This window comes from Zootermopsis nevadensis, unplaced genomic scaffold, assembly GCF_977971745.1.
Source record: "Zootermopsis nevadensis isolate Lab colony 2312 unplaced genomic scaffold, Znev_1.0 Znev_ptg000022l, whole genome shotgun sequence".
Lineage (NCBI taxonomy): Eukaryota > Metazoa > Arthropoda > Insecta > Blattodea > Termopsidae > Zootermopsis > Zootermopsis nevadensis.
In genome coordinates this window covers 18,789,986-18,809,037 of record NW_028259154.1, presented here as the reverse complement: position 1 = coordinate 18,809,037, position 19,052 = coordinate 18,789,986, and the positions used below count along the sequence as shown (strand labels likewise).

Here is a 19,052-nt window from a genome sequence, read left to right as displayed (position 1 = left end):
TAAGTGGCAGCTGCTTGGCAGACTGAGAAAGAGGAAGACATCAATATTAGAAGAAAGAAATATGTTGTACTGGTGTAGTCTTAATGGTAGGCTTTAGACTTAGTAGTGTCATGTTAAAATTTTGTATGATCTGTTTGTGATAAAATCCATATAGTTTAATTTGAGCTTCATGTAAATTTGGCTTATATTGGATCTTTATGAGTGAAAAGTAAATTAATTTGGTGAGTTATAATGCAAAGCATCATTACCAGATTTAATGAAAATTCATTCATTAGTTTTGGCACTGTAATATGCAGACAGAGAGATGAATGCAGCCCCTTCTATATACACCGCTTTGTGCAAAAAAACTCTGTAACATTGTTCATTATATTATACTTATGTATAGTTAGCCTATATTTTCTGTACAAAAACAGTGTGATCTAACATGCTAATCATATTACAGATCCAGTACCTATAAGCATAATATCGAACATGAATTCTTCTGAATTGTTGATGGAAAGTGGAAGCAGTCTAGAATTGAAATGCATAGCAAATGGACTGCCAGTCCCAACAGTGAAGTGGTACAAGGTCTGTAAATAATGAAGTTCTGTATTTTTGTTGTCTACTACAGTGTGTTCACTGATAAACCAGTACATAACTGTTACTTTCTAGCTCCCAGCAGAATTGTGTGACTCACTGCCAAATGACACAAGATTTTCCCAATATGAGTCAAGTATCACTCCATGAAAATGAAATGATCTTTTATTATAAGTGGTGCCGAAAATGATGTCCTTGTGATAGTTGTGTTCCAGTTTATCAGTGAGCACTCTGCACTTTTTGAAATTGCCTGGTTGAATTTCTCTATTAATGCTGCTCTGTGGATATTATTTCCATTCATTCACTTAAAGCTTAGAATTGCTTCAATCATAAATAAATTACTCGGTATCTCTGTACATAAAATGTTAATATATATTTACCTGGACTGTCTCTATAGTCTGTCCTCATCCCTTGGTGCTTGTTGGCCATTCTCCCTGGCCTGATCTTTTTTCTAATCAGCCACTTCCTAACAGCCTAATTTTAGCCCTGAAGATGGGGGCAGTATGTTCCTCCAAGAAGGTTGGTATCTACCTAGAAGTCCACACAGTTGTATAGGTATAGTCAAAACTGATTTTTCAAAAAAATAGTTTTAAAAGTTCATCTCATGATTATTTTGTTTTAAATAAATTTTTGTTAGTATGAAGCACTGACTCCTCATTGTGTGATATTGTTGGACATCTGGAATGTACAACATCTTGCTGCAAAGTTTTGCCCTTGTTAAAAGGTGCAAACCATCCATATGGCATTATAGAGCTTATTTATCCCAGAACTTTGTCATATTTTTTGTGCCAGATTTACCTGTATAAAATAAGTTTCTTGAATTCTTCCTGTAGGATGGAATTCTTATTGGAAGTGACCCGCGTATAGAATTGAGAGATAGAAACGAAACGTTATATATTCAGTTTGCTAAACTGGAAGATGAAGGAATGTATACATGTGTGGTTTCAAATCGCCTTGAAGAACTCAGCAAATTTATAACACTTCAGTTTAAAGGTAACATACCAAATATAGTCTGATTTGTTTGTATCTCTTTGATGAATTCATATAATTCATGGATTTCCATTATTTTCAAATCCTTTAAATTATTGAAATGAAAGACAGTTAAATAGGAGACAAAATAAAAATAGAAATTTCCACATTTTGATGTCTTACCAACATACTGATATTTCCATAAAATTCATCAGGGACACGCACATATTTTTTTTCTTTTACATGTTGAATTTTTATACATGTCAGTGCTTTTTTAAGTTGAATTATGAAATTGTTCCAAGGGTCTTGGCATTTTATGTTAAATTCTGTGGTTTTAAATATGGTCCATTATTTATGTACACAACTGTATACAAATTTGAATTTTATCAGGTATATTATGATGTTTCAGATAAACCTGAAGTCAATATTCTGATACATTGCATAATAGGATTTGCTGCAGTAGTAGCAGTGCTGGCAGTTTGTCTCTGTTTTAAGGTGTACAGAGAAAGGGTATGTAGCAAAGTCTTGCTTTAGTTTCCTTGTCAAACATCTTTTATACACTGATTTATACTCTTATTATTTTCTACAACCACACACCACTCTTCAAGTTTATATTCATCAGCTATCTGCTTATTCAACTTCAAATCCTCTTATTTCCAATTGGCACATTTTCCACACAATTATGTAACAAAATTGATTAGTCTCTACTTATATATATCATGTTTCATTGTTGATTTATTATTTAATTTAGTTATCTCTGATAATCATTAATGTAAAAATAACTGACAGTGCCATTAGTTAAAAGGTATTCAGTGTAGATTGTACTTCATAGTTATGGCCTTTACCCATGAATATGAGACTGCTTGGTTGACAAAGATTACTCTGATACAATTTGCATATAGTTAATGTTATGTTTTTACATTTTAAACATGGATATATAATCGTTTGTATTCTGTCTCAGAGAATAAGGAACACTGAATACAGGGAACCAGATGATGCCATCTAAAACTTTAAAGCTTATTCTTTCTTTAGTTGCTTTTGCTTTAATGTAACTGTGTTGTAATTATACTACTTCCTGGCAGTTTTTTTGTTTTAATACAGTTTTACATTTCTTCATTATAGAAGTTACGCAAGGAGTTGGACATAGTAGGACTAGCTAACTTTGAGAAAGGTGCTTTGGAGAATATAAATCCGGAATTGCCTGTGGATGATCAAGCTGAATTACTACCATATGACAAGAAGTGGGAGTTTCCTAGGGATAAACTGAAGTTAGGTGAGTGCCTGTATTTTACACCAGTGTTAAGGATTTACCAGGAACTAAGAGAGAAAATTTGTGTGCGTGTTCATATTCATTCCAGTATGTGTGCTATGTAGTATTGTTCAGTAAGTACAGGGAGCTCTCTTCCTCTCATGAACAATTAGAGTACTAAATGAATGGGTTTCTTTGAAATCATATGTCAGTTTCAGATAACACGAAATATGACTTAAAATAATTTTATTTTGAAACTTACTTTCACATAACAGTTGGACTGTCATTCACTGTTAGTAAGTTGTACATTGTAAAACTAATATATTATCAAATGTTTTCAATTTAATTAATTTTTAAATAGTGTTTTCTATTCACTATTTAGCCATAATTCACAAATGGGCAACCAGCTATTTTCATTTGTAACACTAATGTTCTGTTGCAGTCTTGGAATTACTGTTTCTGTATATGCAAAATAGACTTGGTACCTAATTACTTTTCTAAAGCAAAATTGGAATACCTCAACCAGTATAGTTAGTAACTAGGCTACAGACTAAATGATTGGTGTTCGGTTTACAACAGGGTTTTTCTCTTCATCTTAAAGTCCATATCAGATATGGACCTGACTCCTATCCAAGGAGTACCAGGTGTGTGAAGCTAACCATTTACCTCCATCTGGTGCAGAGGACAAGAATTTGGAAGCCATATTGACAGTCCCTATACATCTGCATGGTGTGACGCTTACTTAAATAAGCACCAGGGACAAATTTAACTTTCATCTTAATTATTAAAGCTCTTTATATGTTTTGCCATACCAAAATATATATATATATATATATATATATATATATATATATATATGTAAACACACACACACTGCTTGAAACTGAATGTTGTCTCAACAAAGTGTTCATTAATAACTGTAATGATGGTAAAGTTTAGCTTGACAACTGCTGCTTTAAACCATGACTTGATAAAAGAGAATGATGTCTTGAGAACAGAGACTAACCCTGGGTTATATATGTTGTTCATCAGGCAAGCAGTTAGGTGCTGGAGCATTTGGTGTTGTATTGAAAGCTGAAGCCTGGGGAATAATAGAAGGAGAAATGAAAACAGTGGTTGCTGTCAAGATGGTCAAAAGAAATACAGATCACACATACATCAAAGCACTTGTATCAGAGCTCAAGATCATGGTCCATCTTGGTAAACATCTGAATGTGGTCAACTTACTGGGGGCCAGTACCAAAAATTTGGCCAAGAGTGAGTAAAATTAAAACTATTTTTGTGTACCTTTTTGTAACTTTATCACAAGAATTTTACTTTTCTCATATGCTAATAAGTAACTAATTTTTCCTGCTTATGATACTCCACAATCTGGTGAAACTTTTATAGTAAACTAATTTTTCATTAATATTGTTTATAATGAAACTCCATAACTAACATATCCCATGAACCACCACTTGTGGAAGACGGAATCCAGTTAGTTAAAAAATGAGAATAAACAGTCTCAGTATTAATCCAGTGTTGTTACAGATACAAATAAGAAAAACATTATGCAGTACTTAATTTGAGATTAGATTGTGGTCTTCTAGATTTTTACAATGTATAGCCTTGTGGTTGTATGCTAGCATTTTAGAGGAACATACTGCATACATTAATCTGAGATGTTGACTATTGTATATATATATATATATTGATTGTTTCAGTGGAACTGTTAGTCATTGTTGAATACTGCCGCTTTGGTAACTTACATAATTATCTGCTACGCCATCGTGAGGATTTTGTTGATCAAATAGACCCTAAAACTGGGCATATAGATCCAGCAATAGGAGTGGATCTTCTTTCAAGAAATGAATCGATTAAAAGCAAATCCAAGTAAGGGGATGTCTTACTTATATCTGCATGTATGAGCAAAGTTTAGTGCAAACAGACTGCTGCACGTACTGTTCTGTCTCATTAAATATTGGATGTAGAACTTTTTTTTGTCTTTTAATGGTCTAAAGTGTAAACTGATGCATTGTAAGTTGTATGAGAAAACACTGTGAACATCTTGTCACTGGTGAAATTGTTTGGAACCTGAAGGTAATATGATTTATTAACTGATTTCCTTTGTGAATAATGATGAATTCTTCTTTATTTCTGTAAACATTCTGGTGGCGTGAGATTCGTCATTCACTTATGATCACGAATGAATTCAGAATGTTTCAGTATCATTTAATATTGCTGTAGTGATGATTGCCACTGATTTAGGTTTGGTTCCCAAAGCATATAGAGTCTGCATGTTATATCACAGTAGTATACAGTAAGTCATTCTTCACAAGCAATTTAAATATTCTTATTAACACAAAAAATACTAATATCCTGACATTTCACATTGAACAGGATTGCTACATGTCACTTTATCATCTTATCACTGACTTCATCATACTCTTTGCACTCAAAAATGTATTAAAAAAGGCAACAAAGTGAAGCATATTTTGGCCTTCTGTAATACTCTGGAATAGGATAGTTTGCTGGAGTACTGTATTATAGATACTTAAGAAAAATAATTATAACTGTGTTCATATCAGAATGGATAATAGTCTGATGACTTGTTGGTGACTGGTTCTACTTCTCTAGCTTTATTAACACACTTCAGTTTACATTTTCCTGACACACTAACTGGCATATTTGTAGGGTAAAATATGCAGCAATATCCTTCTCCAGCAGCAGTGGGGATGGAAGTCACTCTGGTGAAAGTGCTGTGGATTACCGAGCTGCCTGTGTCTGTCCAAGTGTTCGATCTTTAGGTCCAACAGGGACTGATATCGAAATGAATCTGATCTCCATGACTCCTTCAGGTATGTTTTAAAATTATATTTTTATCATCTTCACAATAGATGTAACATTTTTACAGTGATAAAACTTACCATTATTTCCAAAATATTGGGAAAAATGTATAAGAGTACTTATTTTTAGAAACAGTAGAAGGAATTTCAAAGTTCTGAAAGTTAATATGATGAAGGCATCCATTTCTGAAGTGGGCTCCTCTATCCTGTGATGACTAAATTATGATACAGGCAGAGATGATGTACAGCTTAATATGGTCTTTGAACCAAGGTGTGGGCCTCTTATATCTCAAATTCACAAATTTTTTACTTTGTTAGACATGAAGAGTACATTGGATCCAGCTGGTATGAAATTTAAGCCTCTGGCACTGAAGTCCAGCACCATGCCACTATACTGGCAGCTCATTTCAATGCCTAATGGTGTTATCATAACAGCATCTCCTTTTTATGTTTTATATCTGTTATAGGAAGTGATTAATCAAACATTTTGAGTCCTTGGATATAATAGAATTCAGTGTAAGAAGTGTAACTTAAAATTGGGTGGTTAGCAATATAATTTCCTACATTTTTTGTTTCACCAAAGGTGAGCAGGATGAATACATGCTAAGTAACAACAGCATCCAACCAGAATGGAGATCAAATTACAAAGGTGACTATAAAGGCACCACTAGTCCTGTTTGCACTCGTGATCTACTGTGTTGGGCATTTCAAGTAGCAAGGGGCATGGACTATCTGGCCTCCAGGAAGGTAAGAATGCCTTCATATCATGTCTGTTTCAAGAAAATAAGTGTTATGTTAAAGTGGTTTTGTAACAGTGTACACAGTGACACACTTGTTAGGCCACCAGTTGTAGCAGTATTCTACCAATAAATAAACATAACCAAAAATAATATTTTATATTTCTGTATATAATATTCAGGCCTAAATTTAAAACATGTTTGATAGGAACATTTAAATGTGACTTGGACCACAGCATCAGGGATGTAGAAAGGAAAGTTTCATTGCAGTGCAGTACAGTAACATTATAGACCAGTCTATTATATGATATAGTTTATAGTTTTATTTTTCACATGTCACATTTATGTAAATTACTTGTTATTATTTAAAAAAATTATCTTAACAGATTTATATAATTTTTGTCAGCCCTTTCTTGTGAATATGCACTTAAAATACACCACATTCATTTTACCCTCAATCACTTCCATCTCATATTAATAATCAACCTGATTATCTTGAGTATTAACTACATAGAGGGTTTCATTCATGAAATAATTTAAGGACAGGCACAAACGAATTGTTTGTCTGCTGTGGTATATACAACTCAAATTTTTTGTAAACGTTCTAGTTGTGTAAGTGAGACTGTGTGCATATGAAGAATAGGGGATTTCAGTACTCAAAATGTGTATGAAACATTATTGTGTTGTGAATTATTGCAGATAATCCACATTATTTGTCTTAAACTATTGTAATCCTTAAAAATCTTCAATGTTTGAAAGATCAAAATGTATTTTTTTTTCAATTGAAGGTTATGCATGGAGACCTAGCAGCAAGAAATATTCTCCTGGCTGATGACAACGTTGTGAAAATCTGTGACTTTGGCTTGGCCAAGAGTATGTACAAATCAGATAATTATCGCAAAAAAGGAGATGTAAGTGAAAGTCCACTTTTGTGTTGATAACAGACAATTTTTTTATCATTACAGTACCTCCATGTTTATAGTAATATTGTACAAATATTCAATATATGCACATTTCAAGTTGTAGAAGATGGTGGAATACATTATTAGATAACAATTTAATTAAACTATGCAAATTTTTCTGCATTTAAACGTAAACAATGTAATGTTAAGTTGTGAAATCTACATTCCATTAATCTTGCATGCAGGGTCCACTTCCGGTGAAATGGATGGCAGTAGAATCCATCAGGGACCGTATTTTCTCAACTCAGTCAGATGTGTGGTCATATGGCATTGTACTTTGGGAATTCTTTTCACTTGCAAGAACACCATACCCAGGTAATTAATTCCTAAATATAATGTTTTATTTGTCCCAGATCAAAGACAAACCCAAAATTACACTGTTTTTTCAATATCACAGAGTGTGGCATAGAGCAAATCATTTCTGTATGTGTGTATTTGTCTCTTAATCTCATTACATCTTATTCACCATTCTTCTCTGTCCATCCACTGTCCTTTTATTCCTGTCTGTGCCATTACATCCTGCAAATTATTACTACAAAGTCTATTCACACATAAGATCATTGCTCCAAATTATTACTGCAAATCATTACTGTGTTGATTTTATTTTGCAGTCAGTGGTCACTCATTTGTGTTCTTATTTCCACACATTACAAGTATTAATGTTGTTGGCATTTATAAACAATTTATCAAATGTTATGAGATACCAAATAATTCACTTCAGCTTTATTTAATAATTTTATTTCTTAGAGCAATATATTTAGCATGAAAAATACAATTGTGTTAAGTACTTTCAGAAGGCCGTGTTCAACTTTAAGGGCATTTAACTTTGAATTTATAAGTTAATGCAATTAATCTGTGAACTGTGATATTAATGCAGAATGTAGGTAATGGGATACTTGTTGGAAAAATTTATGTTTAATGAGTAGTTCACTGTCTAGTTTATGTAAATGTACTTGAATATATGCATATTTGTTGTTATTTATTAGCATCTTCCTTAAGTACTCTAATTAATTAATTAATTAACTTCGTTTGTAGGCATGGAAGCAGATGAGAAATTGTATAATAAATTGGTGGATGGCTACAGAATGGAACAACCTCAGTATGCCCCAAAAGAAATGTGAGTAGACTATTTGGAAATAGTGATTGAATGTAATGCTTGTGCTTAATACAGAAATGGTCACAGTTAGAATCATCATCATCATTCATTCAGCAAGTCTTGTAAAGAGCAGTGGTGGGATGGTCAAATATATTTTTATTGAACTGTCACTGTTTCAAACGTACGTATGTCTTAATTTAAAAATAATAATCTTTAGTGTTTGTTGTTAATGTGCTTCCAGTTATGATATAATGATGAAGTGTTGGCAGACTCGTCCAAGCCAAAGGCCAAGTTTTGGTGACCTTGCAGAGGAACTGGGAAATATGCTGGAAGAGAGTGTAAAAAGGGTAAGGTATTTCAACTTCAGTTGCAGTGATGATTTAAATTTCTTGGTAATAAGGACTCATATGTTCTTAAGATTATTAATCGGCTGTCTTTCTGATGTCATTTGCAATTGAAATGGCTATTAGCTTATTCATGAATATCATTTTGATTTTTGATTTCTTTTTCACATATATTTGTCTTAATGACAGATGCAAGTGATTGCTGTTTATTTGGATTGATACTCTGTACAGAACGTAATGTATTTTGAAAGAAGAAGAAGTTCTATAAAAGTAAAGGATATGTGAAGATTGTAAGAATACTGGTAGAAAGTTAATGCTGTGAAATTAATCTGTTATGAGATGATAGGTTGAGGGCAGAAGGCTCTCTAAAACGGTGACTGGCAGAATGCAGGTGTCTTTTTCATGACTGTTGATTCACAGAATGTCTATAGTAGTTACTAATAATTCTTGTTAGTGCTTATCTCCTGTCTTTTCTGTGTTTATCACTACTTATGAAAATGCTGTAGTTAATCTGAAAGCCTATGGTTGATAGTCAAAATTGGGTGTTGACCATTAAAAACAGTAAAGTAGTTTTAATAATGAAAATACTTTACTGGTTTTGTTTGTTACTGGTAGAATGTTTCACTGGTAGTGAAAATAAATTCCATTTTGCTGCGCATTGACTGTCATTCATCCTTTTATCAGCATTTGGAGATCCCTGCATGTAAAAATATTTTTCATAACCTTTGAAACTCATAATTTTCTTCTTAATTTTACTAGGGTGAGAGATAGATAGAATTTGCCGAATATTATGTCCAGTGATGGGCTTAGGTATTAATAGTATTGAAACTTCAGGCTCTATTACTAATTAGATTTGTGATAGATATATTATATTATGATCATATCTAAATATGATACTCTTTCTGATTTTAGCATTATATTGATCTTAATGACCCATATATGGATATGAATGCTCAATGGATGCAGGGCATTCAGAATGATTATCTCAGCATGATGAATTCCCCATCATATGGCAACATGGTGTCTCCAACATTTGATGATGGTGACCATGAGTATGTTAACAGGTGAGGAAACATGAACATTTTCCAGTCAGCATTTTAAATGTGAGAAACAGGACACATGTTATTTAACTACATGAGTATAAAAAAAAAACAATTTAATTTTATTAATCATCATATACAACATATTTTCTACAGTGTGCATAATTTTAAAAATTGCAGTTGATAGTTCTTTGCAGATCATGCATGAACAATTCATGGATCCCATACAGAATGAAAGGAAATAGTGTTTTTGATTAAATATTTCAATTATGTAATTTCTTTGTAAATCACATTTTTAGTGAAAATATTTGTCTGTAACTTTCTTTGTTCTTGGTCTCTTTCAGTTAAGTATAGTGTCAGTTTGTAATACAAAATCAAGGCTCTCTGAATTTGTCAGTTGTCAACAATCAGTTTCTGATAAACAATTGAATAGTAATTTTTAAAAGAAGTGATCACCAACCAACCATCATTTTTCTATTATATATAAATCATCTCTTGCATGGTTCTGTACAACTATGGTATGATTCTAGAAGTGGAAACTGAAGTATTTTTTAAATTTTTAGCCCACATACCAAAGAAGCAACATTACTGGGTGGTGGAGAATGTTCTGGATACCTTTGCATGAAGAGTCCTGTACCTGAAAGTATTTTCAGCCCTAGACGAAAGGAAGACAATGTTTTCAGCTTTTCACCACATCTGCAGCAACAACGGCGACAACATAACTCTGAGACTAAAAATGCTCAGGGTATGGAAGGAAAGCCAATGCTCAGCACAAGCAGAAACAGCAGTGAGTCTGATGCAGAGTTGGATCACCTCAGTGACTTAGGCAAAGGTTTGCTATTCTCTCCCTATTTGTATTAATTTTGGTCCTGGACCCTTAACTGGACATTAATTTCAAAGGAGTCTGTAGAAACTGGATGTGGATGAATAAAATATTTTGATAAAATGCTAGTGTGCTTAAACTGTGCTGCAAAAGACAGCAGATGCTACATAAAAGTTTTACTATGTGTATGGTTTGTACTGTCTGTAGGGAGCAATTTAAATTACATTTTACCAGTGTGTGCTTCATAAAACAAGTATATAACTAATTTTTGGAGCACTAAAGCTTTAGACCATTTCATATTAGTGCTTTATGTGCAATCAATGTTAGTACTGTGCTATGCTTTATTAGATGGATGAAACAACTGAAGTGGGACATATATTCACTTATATTACTTTTTTACAATTCTTGGATCAATATCTGTGAAGTATGATTCCAGGAGGATTCCTGGGGGCTAAAATCATTTTTATAAAAAATTAATTGAAAAATTTAAAATTTCATTGGCAGGTGTCCCAGTATTGTTACAGGCATGTTCCAAAAATATAAAGAACAGATTAGAATTCTGTAAATATATTAACACAGTCTCTCTGAGCTCATGTACTGAGGAAAGTTGACACATCAAATTATATAATATAGAAAATTTGTTGCTGTATTCCAGGCATTCTAACATACGTGCTCAGACTCTGCTTATTGTTCACCACAATTTCAGTGGATGTGTTAGTGTTGTTGAATTCTGTACATAGTTTCACTATCATGTGGGGTTTTCATGGCAGTGAGAATGTTGATAGGTTTTAGCGCCATGTAGACTCAAGGCAGAAGATGGAAACAATATTTTCTTCAAAATGTTGGTTTCTACCTATGAGTCTACACAGTGCCAAAACACAGAAGATCAACATTTATTTATCGTGTTCATGTTACAGACACCAAATCTTGAGAAGGATGAGCAAGGTAAGGAACTTTTAGTTTTCAAGAAAGCAGGATATATCTGGACCAGCTGAGTAACTGTTAACTTTTCAAGGAAGTCCCTGCTATGTGAAGTTTGTTAGTTATGTAGTTAGGCATGCAAAGTAGTCTTTGAGCTTGTTTTCAGTCCTCTAATGTGAGATCTAGCACCAGGCACCGACTTTGCAATTTAACATTGTGACAATCAGGTGTTTTTATTATTTCAATTTATTAAGTGGCTCTACATGTTTTTCACAGGTTTAGGGTTCCTGAATCAAAAGCAAGAAGATGAACTGAATGACAGAGGACAGAATGACAATAACATTTCTATACTACCAAGCTTTTCAAATCCAAGCTATCAGTCAGTAATGCCAATTACATCATCTGCAGACAATTATGTAAATATGCCACAGCAGAAAAAATTGAAGAATGACATGAAGAGTAATCCTGATGAATCTCAGAATGAAAACAAAGAAGTAAACATTTCAGACCCAAATTGTGTGTCAACAAAAGAACTTGAAGAAGGGTTAAACCACAGAACTTCACCCCATTCAGAAAAGTGGGAAAATGAACTGAATTGTAAGGACCCACTGAATGGAATGAAGTATCAGAATTCTTTCTTAAATCCTAATTACCAATTAGAAATCAAAACAAATAATGTCACATAAATATTCCAAGTTATGATTGTAAGATCTCTGATGCTTCCAGTCATTTTTATTCTGATGCTGGTGATTGTCATGTGAAGAAAGAACTACGAAAAATTATTAATGCCTTACCTTATAGGGGCTGGTTGGACATGTATGTAACTTACTTGTGGAGTGTCTTATAAATATGCCAGCTATTGTTACCATACAGTGTTCTATCCTTGATTAGAGGTAGTAATCTCCAGCAGTACACTATATACATGATCTCTGTTCTAAAACACACATTTTGAATTTTCACTCTCTTATGCCCTAGAAACAGCAAGGGTGATGTGTTTGCAGTATGTGAAACATTTGTATTGAAGAATGAAATTGAGATTTTGGAAAATTTGTGTCTTTTTATACACTATTTTTTAAGTATTCTTCATAGAGACAATATTCCAGTTTTGCAAATGCTCAGATGCTGTGGAGGAATAGTTTTTGCACAAGTGGTCTTTTGTAGCTAAAATAGTTGGTGGTTAATCAGAAGAAATAATGGGTAAAAACTAATGATTTCAAGAAATTTATCCACAAACAAAGTACAGGTGCCAGGGAATATACTAGTTATCAGAAATTAAAGTAATATGGCATGTTATTTATAAGCATAAAAACATTAGTCGATAAGGAACCATTAAAATATGTCAAAATAACTATACAATATCTGTTGTAATAAAATCTGATAGCTACATATTTTCAAATTATTTATAAGTTCTTTGACAAAGCTGAAATGCATCATACTTAGAAATAATCCAGGAAGAAGTGTTACCATACTGTCCAGCAAATTTTTGTCAATAAGAGCCAAAGAGTGTTTTATTTTAGTGTTCCTTCAATCTTACATTATACAGACTTTGTAGTTACAACTTTTGCAAGTAATTTTATTTTATTTTGTTGATTAGTATATGTGCTATTGTAGGTTTAAACTTGTACATTTTGTAGTTATATTTTGTGCTGAATAATTGTATTATTTTTAGTGTATTGATTTTGATGTTAATTTGTAATAGTGTTACTTTATGATGTATGCATGCAATGTTAAGGTTAAGAATTTAATTCATTATCAACTTCATTATTCAGGAATCCATTGCCAACTGCATGGATTACATTATTTAAATATCCGAGCCATTTATATTCTTGTAAGTACTAAAATTAACCATCAGAAATTTTTACCTATTTAGAATGCAGTATATGAATTTTGTCTCTGTGTGGGTCTACTTTGGGTTGTTTTTGACAGCAATCAGTTTGTCAGCTTCAAGTACAGATGGGTGCTTAATAGAAACTGGGCATTTCAGGTCTAGAGCAGAAGTAATGGGATGGCACCTTATGCCATTTAAAATTACTTATAGCTTCAAACAACTTTCCATGACTGCTTTCTTTGTTTCAGACTTTAATTTTAAGGCTTCTCAAAAAGCATTCACCAGAGAATGGATGAAGTCCAAAACAAAGAAAGCAGTAATATAATATGTGTACAATTTGAGGTTTTCATGGTGGTGAGTCTGAAGTTGGCTGTCTTTTGAGTTGTTGTGCCATGTAATACCATCACTAATGACATCAGAGAAGTTTGCTTTGGCCCATAGACTCAGATATTTTGCTTGGAATACAAGAAGAGATACTTGATTTCAGACATAATTAATTGATTTTATTTGTCATGTATCTATGCATAAATTATAATGTTACAGGCTAATTTTATAGTTTAACAGATGGGTTATTTAACAAAGTACATTTGAATTTTTAATTTATTGAAGACTATCCTAGTAATTGCAATGAATGTCATGGATTATATTTGTTACTGAGTGAACCAAATTGCAGTAGTCTAAGTTATATTTACATTTGGATTGTAGTTATGTAGTTCTAGTTAATAGGAGTATGATTACAGGCCTCTTAAAATGGCTGAATTAAATCCTAAAATGTATTACGATGAAATTAATTCTGCATCGGTTTTAGTTATATTTTTAAAGTAGACCTGTGCAACATGTGATGCCATAATTGATTCTTGATACTGAGTTTGGTCCTTCCTGTTTACCATTTAATTAGTCAGATTCAGAAAATTATTACCCATTCAATATGGAATAATTTTAAATTTAAGATTTACTTTAAATCAGACTTTCTTTCAATATTGTTTCTGTTTCTTGTCACAGTGAATGTAGCAGAAAGTTGTAACATGCAGTGCTATATATGAATATGTTAGGATTAAGAATATAGTTTTGCTTTATTCATATATAACTATGTTTTTAATTGGCTAAGAAATTGTATTTCTTGCTTTTCATGTTGCCATATTTTACCTATATATATTGCATATATGAATAGAAAATGTACCTGCTTTTGTTGTTAGATAAATTTTCAGATGTGTCATAATTGAACTTATTTGAATTCTGAGCTGAGCTCATTGTATTCTGTACAAAAAAGTGATGTCATCATGTGACGCCATCATCCTTATAGTTTGCCATGTAGTTACTCATGCATTCCAATCATAAATATGTTGTCTTTATGTTAATTTGTAAATTAAAATGTACTTAATACCTGGGTAAGGAAAAACAAAGATTAATGTTATCACCTTTTCTGTATATTTGTGTATCATCAGCAATTCTTTTATCAGAATGGCTAATTTTCATTAAACCATGAATACAAATTGTTTATTTTTCACCGATCCATACTTGCATTGTTTTAATCCATTGACAATACTAAAATTGGGAAAGTAAACTTTTACCAGACTACACGGTGCAACAACCTAGCAGACATTCATTTTGGGTATATAGGATTTTTTTTTTTTTTTGCTTTTGCTAAAACAAAGAACATCAAAAAAGGTTAAGAATGAAATAAGATGGAATTATCTGATCCAGAATAGGAGCCATTGGTGAGTTGTTGCAAACACAGTAATTAAGCTTTTGGTTCCACATAAGAAAGTGAAGGGTAGCTCAATCAGTTTTGTGACAATTCGATCCCCTACGGGGACAGAGGATTTTTCCTTTAGCCTCTGCGTCCAGACCGGCTCTGGGGCCCACTCAGTCTCATCCAATGGTTAGAGGGGTCCTTTCCCGGGGGTGAAGCGCGGCCGGAACGTGACGCTAGTGCCGAGGTTAAGAGTGGATAGGAGCTATATGTCCCTCCCTCCAAGCGCCTACTTGGTGTATAGTGGGACAGCTTTATAAGAAAGCGAAATTTCTAACGTGCTAAGCGACGATTAGTTTCCTGAAAAGAACGCAGTTACAATCACAACCTATAGATGGTAGCAGTTGTCCAATCTATCAATTACGGACGACTGGGTTATTTCATCAGACCATCGACAATCGCACCACGGCAAGGTGTAACTCCTTGGTGAGGGTCGATAAGTTTTATGATCGATTATTCTTGTATTTGTCGTCGAGGGTAGGAGAACTATTAACGTTTAGTAATATTTCGTCGTTTGTAGTTTGTTTTCATTAATTTAAGAAGTCATAACTGTGCTCTGAAGGCCGTAATCAAAATGGTAGGTAATTTAGTTGAATTTCATTGTTATAATATCACAGTTAAGTCACAAAACAAATTGAAAAGAAAATGCTTCAATGGGGCTGTAGTGACTTGCAAAATATGCCCTAAATGAGGCTGATTTTTTCAGCTTGTTTGTGATAGATACTAGGTGTTCCATGTTTGTACATATTCTATAAAGCCACACGTAAACTTCAATATATGTTAAACAAGCTATAAAATTGTGGCATTGACATATAAATTTTGAAACATCATGTTATCACAGATTTCATTGCCACTTGATGTTAGATTGTGTTATAATTTATCTCAACAGAAAATATCATTGGATGCTTTCTTCTGTATCCCTCCGTACACCACATAGGATAGAATTTATATTCCATAGATCATAGGCCTAAGCAAACATGTTGCAGCATAAATACAATACTTGAAGATTTCTGTCTTCTGGGTTATTGCGCTGTGTAGTCTGGTCGATGTTAACCAACGTTTCAGAGGTCATACTGCCTCCGTCATCAGGGCGATGAATATTCATCGCCCTGATGACGGAGGCAGTATGACCTCTGAAACGTTGGTTAACATCGACCAGACTACACAGCGCAATAACCCAGAAGACAGAAATCTTCATATTCACCGCTGTGAGAACCTCAAGTCTTACAATACAATACTTGTTTCACTTCTCACCACATTCTTTTAGAATCATGGGGGTGATGTTTGTTTTCTATGTCATTCAGTAATATGTCAGTTGGTAAAACTGTAATTTGTTGTGCATGTGAAAATAGAATGCTGAGAAAAGGGATGTGGAATGAGGTAGAGTATGGGAGGTGGACGGGATAAGGAACTGGACCCAGTCCTTCAGTTTTCCCTAAGGTGTTTAACATGATATCTGCCACGGAGGACACTGGTGCCTGCTTATACATTTTTTATTATATCTTTACTTCATTACTGCATATGCACCAACCAAGCAAATTTTTTCTTGCTTGTTTGACTCCTATACACTATAGTTGCAGGTTAAATTACTGCTCTTGGCATGAGTATATGTTTATGGGCTCAAAATGTGCTGCCATATTTAATTTTTCACGTGTCTAGGCAATTACTATGGCTGCACAGTCAAGGGTACACATAGTCTTGAACCTCAAAGATTAGCATTCATGTTACATCCTACTCTTGGAGTGGGTGTGTGTGTGGTCTTGTATGTTCTGTAGATAGGAGTCTTTGCAGTGGACTAGTTTACTATTCATGGGGCCATGTAGAATGTCCAACATATTGAATTACAGTAGATTCCGGTTAATTGGGCCATCAGTTAATCTGGACAGCTGTTTATTTGGGACAAATCTTAAAGAACAGAAACAAATTGAAAAAATAACCGGAATTTGCTCCACTTATTTGGGACACCGTGCCGTTGTTTTCTATCTAAGGTATAGCATTCTGTTCTTTGGATTTTATTTCAGATATAGAAACTTAATTTTTGTCTTCTTTTTTCTTTTCTTTTTTTCTTCTTCATACACTCAGAGTTTTGGATTGTCATCATTGAAAGTCAAGCCCACTGGCACAGAGAGAATTGAACTGAGTGAGGGCACATATGGTGTTCCTGATGTTATGACATGTGGGTAAGTAAGAACATTTTTCTTTTCTAATTTAAGAATTGTAATTGCAGCTGCTTATTGGAAATTGGCTGTAGATTAGTTCATTATAATATGTTTAAGACTAAGTAGTATTTGGAAATTATAGATCTGTTATTTATCATCATCATTATCCTCCTACCCTGTGTGATGAGTATTTATACCAGACTGATCAAATCTTAGCTTAGTTGAATGCTCACATACAAGTACAACACTTCTTTCATGAAATACATCACACCGGGCAAAACAGTGTGAATTAAGAAGAGTAAGGGAATGTGGTAATACAATTGGCATGCAAATTTATACATACTGAAAATGTATGTGCATAGTGTATTTACTCTTCTGATTTCTCCTAATAAGTAAAGTAAAGTTTGTCCCACTCTACGCCATGTAGGCGTTTGGGGTGAGTGGAGGTATAGCTCCTCTCTTTCTTGACCTCGGCACTAGATGGGGGTGAGTGGTCAGCATCACGCCCCGGCCGGCTTTACCCCCGGGAAAGGACCCTGGTACCCATTGTAGAGGAGGCTGGGTGGGCCCCAGAGCCGATCTGGACACAGAGGCTAGAGGAAAAATCCTCTGCCCCCATCGGGGATCGAACCCCGGTCGTCCAGCCCGTAGCTAGTCACTATACTGATTGAGCTATCCCGGCTCATTTTGAGGATATAAATGGAATACTGATGCATAAACCAGCATTGATAATGGATTGATATATTACTGACTAGGTTCTTGTATATTTTACAACAAAAAACTGAAAAAATGTATGTATCATGAAATATTTTTCTGTTGTCAACATTTCAGGGTTAAAAATGTGTCTTACTGAGAAATTGTAAAATTGGGGTTTCATTGTACAAAGTAAAATAATGGTGGTAGAAATGTGTACACTATTATACATGCAAATGTAAATTTACATTAAGCCATCATAGATACAAGTATGTATTTTCAGTTCAAAAAAATAAATGTCATGATTTGCACATGCCAAATAAAGTCACTTTTTCAGTCACTCATGTGTCTATAATTGACTTTGTTATTTAGGCTTGAAGGAACAAAATCAAAGTTGGCACCAGCCCATCCTCTGCAGATGTCAGAAATGAAGGTAAAAAAACCCAACACTTTGACTTTATGTATGCACACTTCTATTCTGAAGAAATATTATCCCAGTGTTGTAGATACATGTAGATTGTGTTTTCTTCATATAGTAGTACTTGTTTGTGTTTGTCAGTTTGCAGAAAATAAAGAACGGATGAACATGGCGATGCTGCGTAACATTCAGGGTCTTCATGCACCATTACAACTCACCATGGAGCTCCAGGCAGCAAATAAAATTGGACGATTACCATTCTTGCCAAGCTCAGGATTTATGAGTGATATACTGATGGGTCGTGATGAAGAGATGGGGTTTGAGGACTTCCTGAATACAGTAGAATTCCGTGAACAGATGGCACAGCCACATGCTGTTCTTGAAAAACAATTGGGTTTTCTTTAAGTGTAAGGCTTGATTTATTTATTTGTTGTATTTCAATCCAGTAATAAAATTACAGTTAAGGGTTGGGGAATTTTAATCCTTTGTGTCCTTTGCACGTTTTATTTTGCATGGCCTGGCATTTATATCTTAATTAATGGTCATACTGTTAATATGACCTGATGGAGTAACTGGATTGTGTTGCATTGCATCATATCAGATTCAGCATGGGAAACAGTGGGTTAATATTCAAATGAGATTTTTGAGTCTGTTGGTAA

The 19,052-nt window shown here is 33.8% G+C and overlaps 2 protein-coding genes across 2 annotated transcripts in view; both read left to right on the top strand.

The window, feature by feature from the left end:
- The window catches only part of LOC110834298 (vascular endothelial growth factor receptor 2), a 38,806-nt gene extending 23,943 nt beyond the window's left edge, over positions 1-14,863 (top strand). The window contains 16 exon segments of the mRNA XM_022073289.2: positions 443-567; positions 1,410-1,569; positions 1,955-2,055; positions 2,668-2,818; positions 3,827-4,051; positions 4,498-4,666; positions 5,468-5,631; positions 6,203-6,366; positions 7,145-7,267; positions 7,504-7,633; positions 8,354-8,435; positions 8,656-8,761; positions 9,671-9,822; positions 10,362-10,630; positions 11,819-12,223; positions 12,226-14,863. Of these exon segments, the coding sequence (XP_021928981.2) occupies positions 443-567; positions 1,410-1,569; positions 1,955-2,055; positions 2,668-2,818; positions 3,827-4,051; positions 4,498-4,666; positions 5,468-5,631; positions 6,203-6,366; positions 7,145-7,267; positions 7,504-7,633; positions 8,354-8,435; positions 8,656-8,761; positions 9,671-9,822; positions 10,362-10,630; positions 11,819-12,223; positions 12,226-12,389 (2,690 nt within the window). The 3' untranslated portion in view covers positions 12,390-14,863.
- A 649-nt stretch (positions 14,864-15,512) lies between these two features.
- On the top strand, positions 15,513-18,874 carry Pomp (proteasome maturation protein). The gene is made up of 4 exons (XM_022073306.2): positions 15,513-15,700; positions 17,206-17,303; positions 18,348-18,408; positions 18,535-18,874. The coding sequence occupies exons 1-4, from the start codon at positions 15,698-15,700 to the stop codon at positions 18,796-18,798; spliced, it is 426 nt and encodes a 141-aa protein (XP_021928998.1). The 5' UTR covers positions 15,513-15,697; the 3' UTR covers positions 18,799-18,874.
- Positions 18,875-19,052: the final 178 nt, after the last annotated feature.

Coding starts and splice junctions, on each gene's coding strand:
- Pomp (XM_022073306.2), top strand. Junction 17,304..18,347: donor CCTGATGTTATGACATGTGG/GTAAGTAAGAAC, acceptor TTTGTTATTTAG/GCTTGAAGGAACAAAATCAA. Junction 18,409..18,534: donor TGCAGATGTCAGAAATGAAG/GTAAAAAAACCC, acceptor TGTGTTTGTCAG/TTTGCAGAAAATAAAGAACG.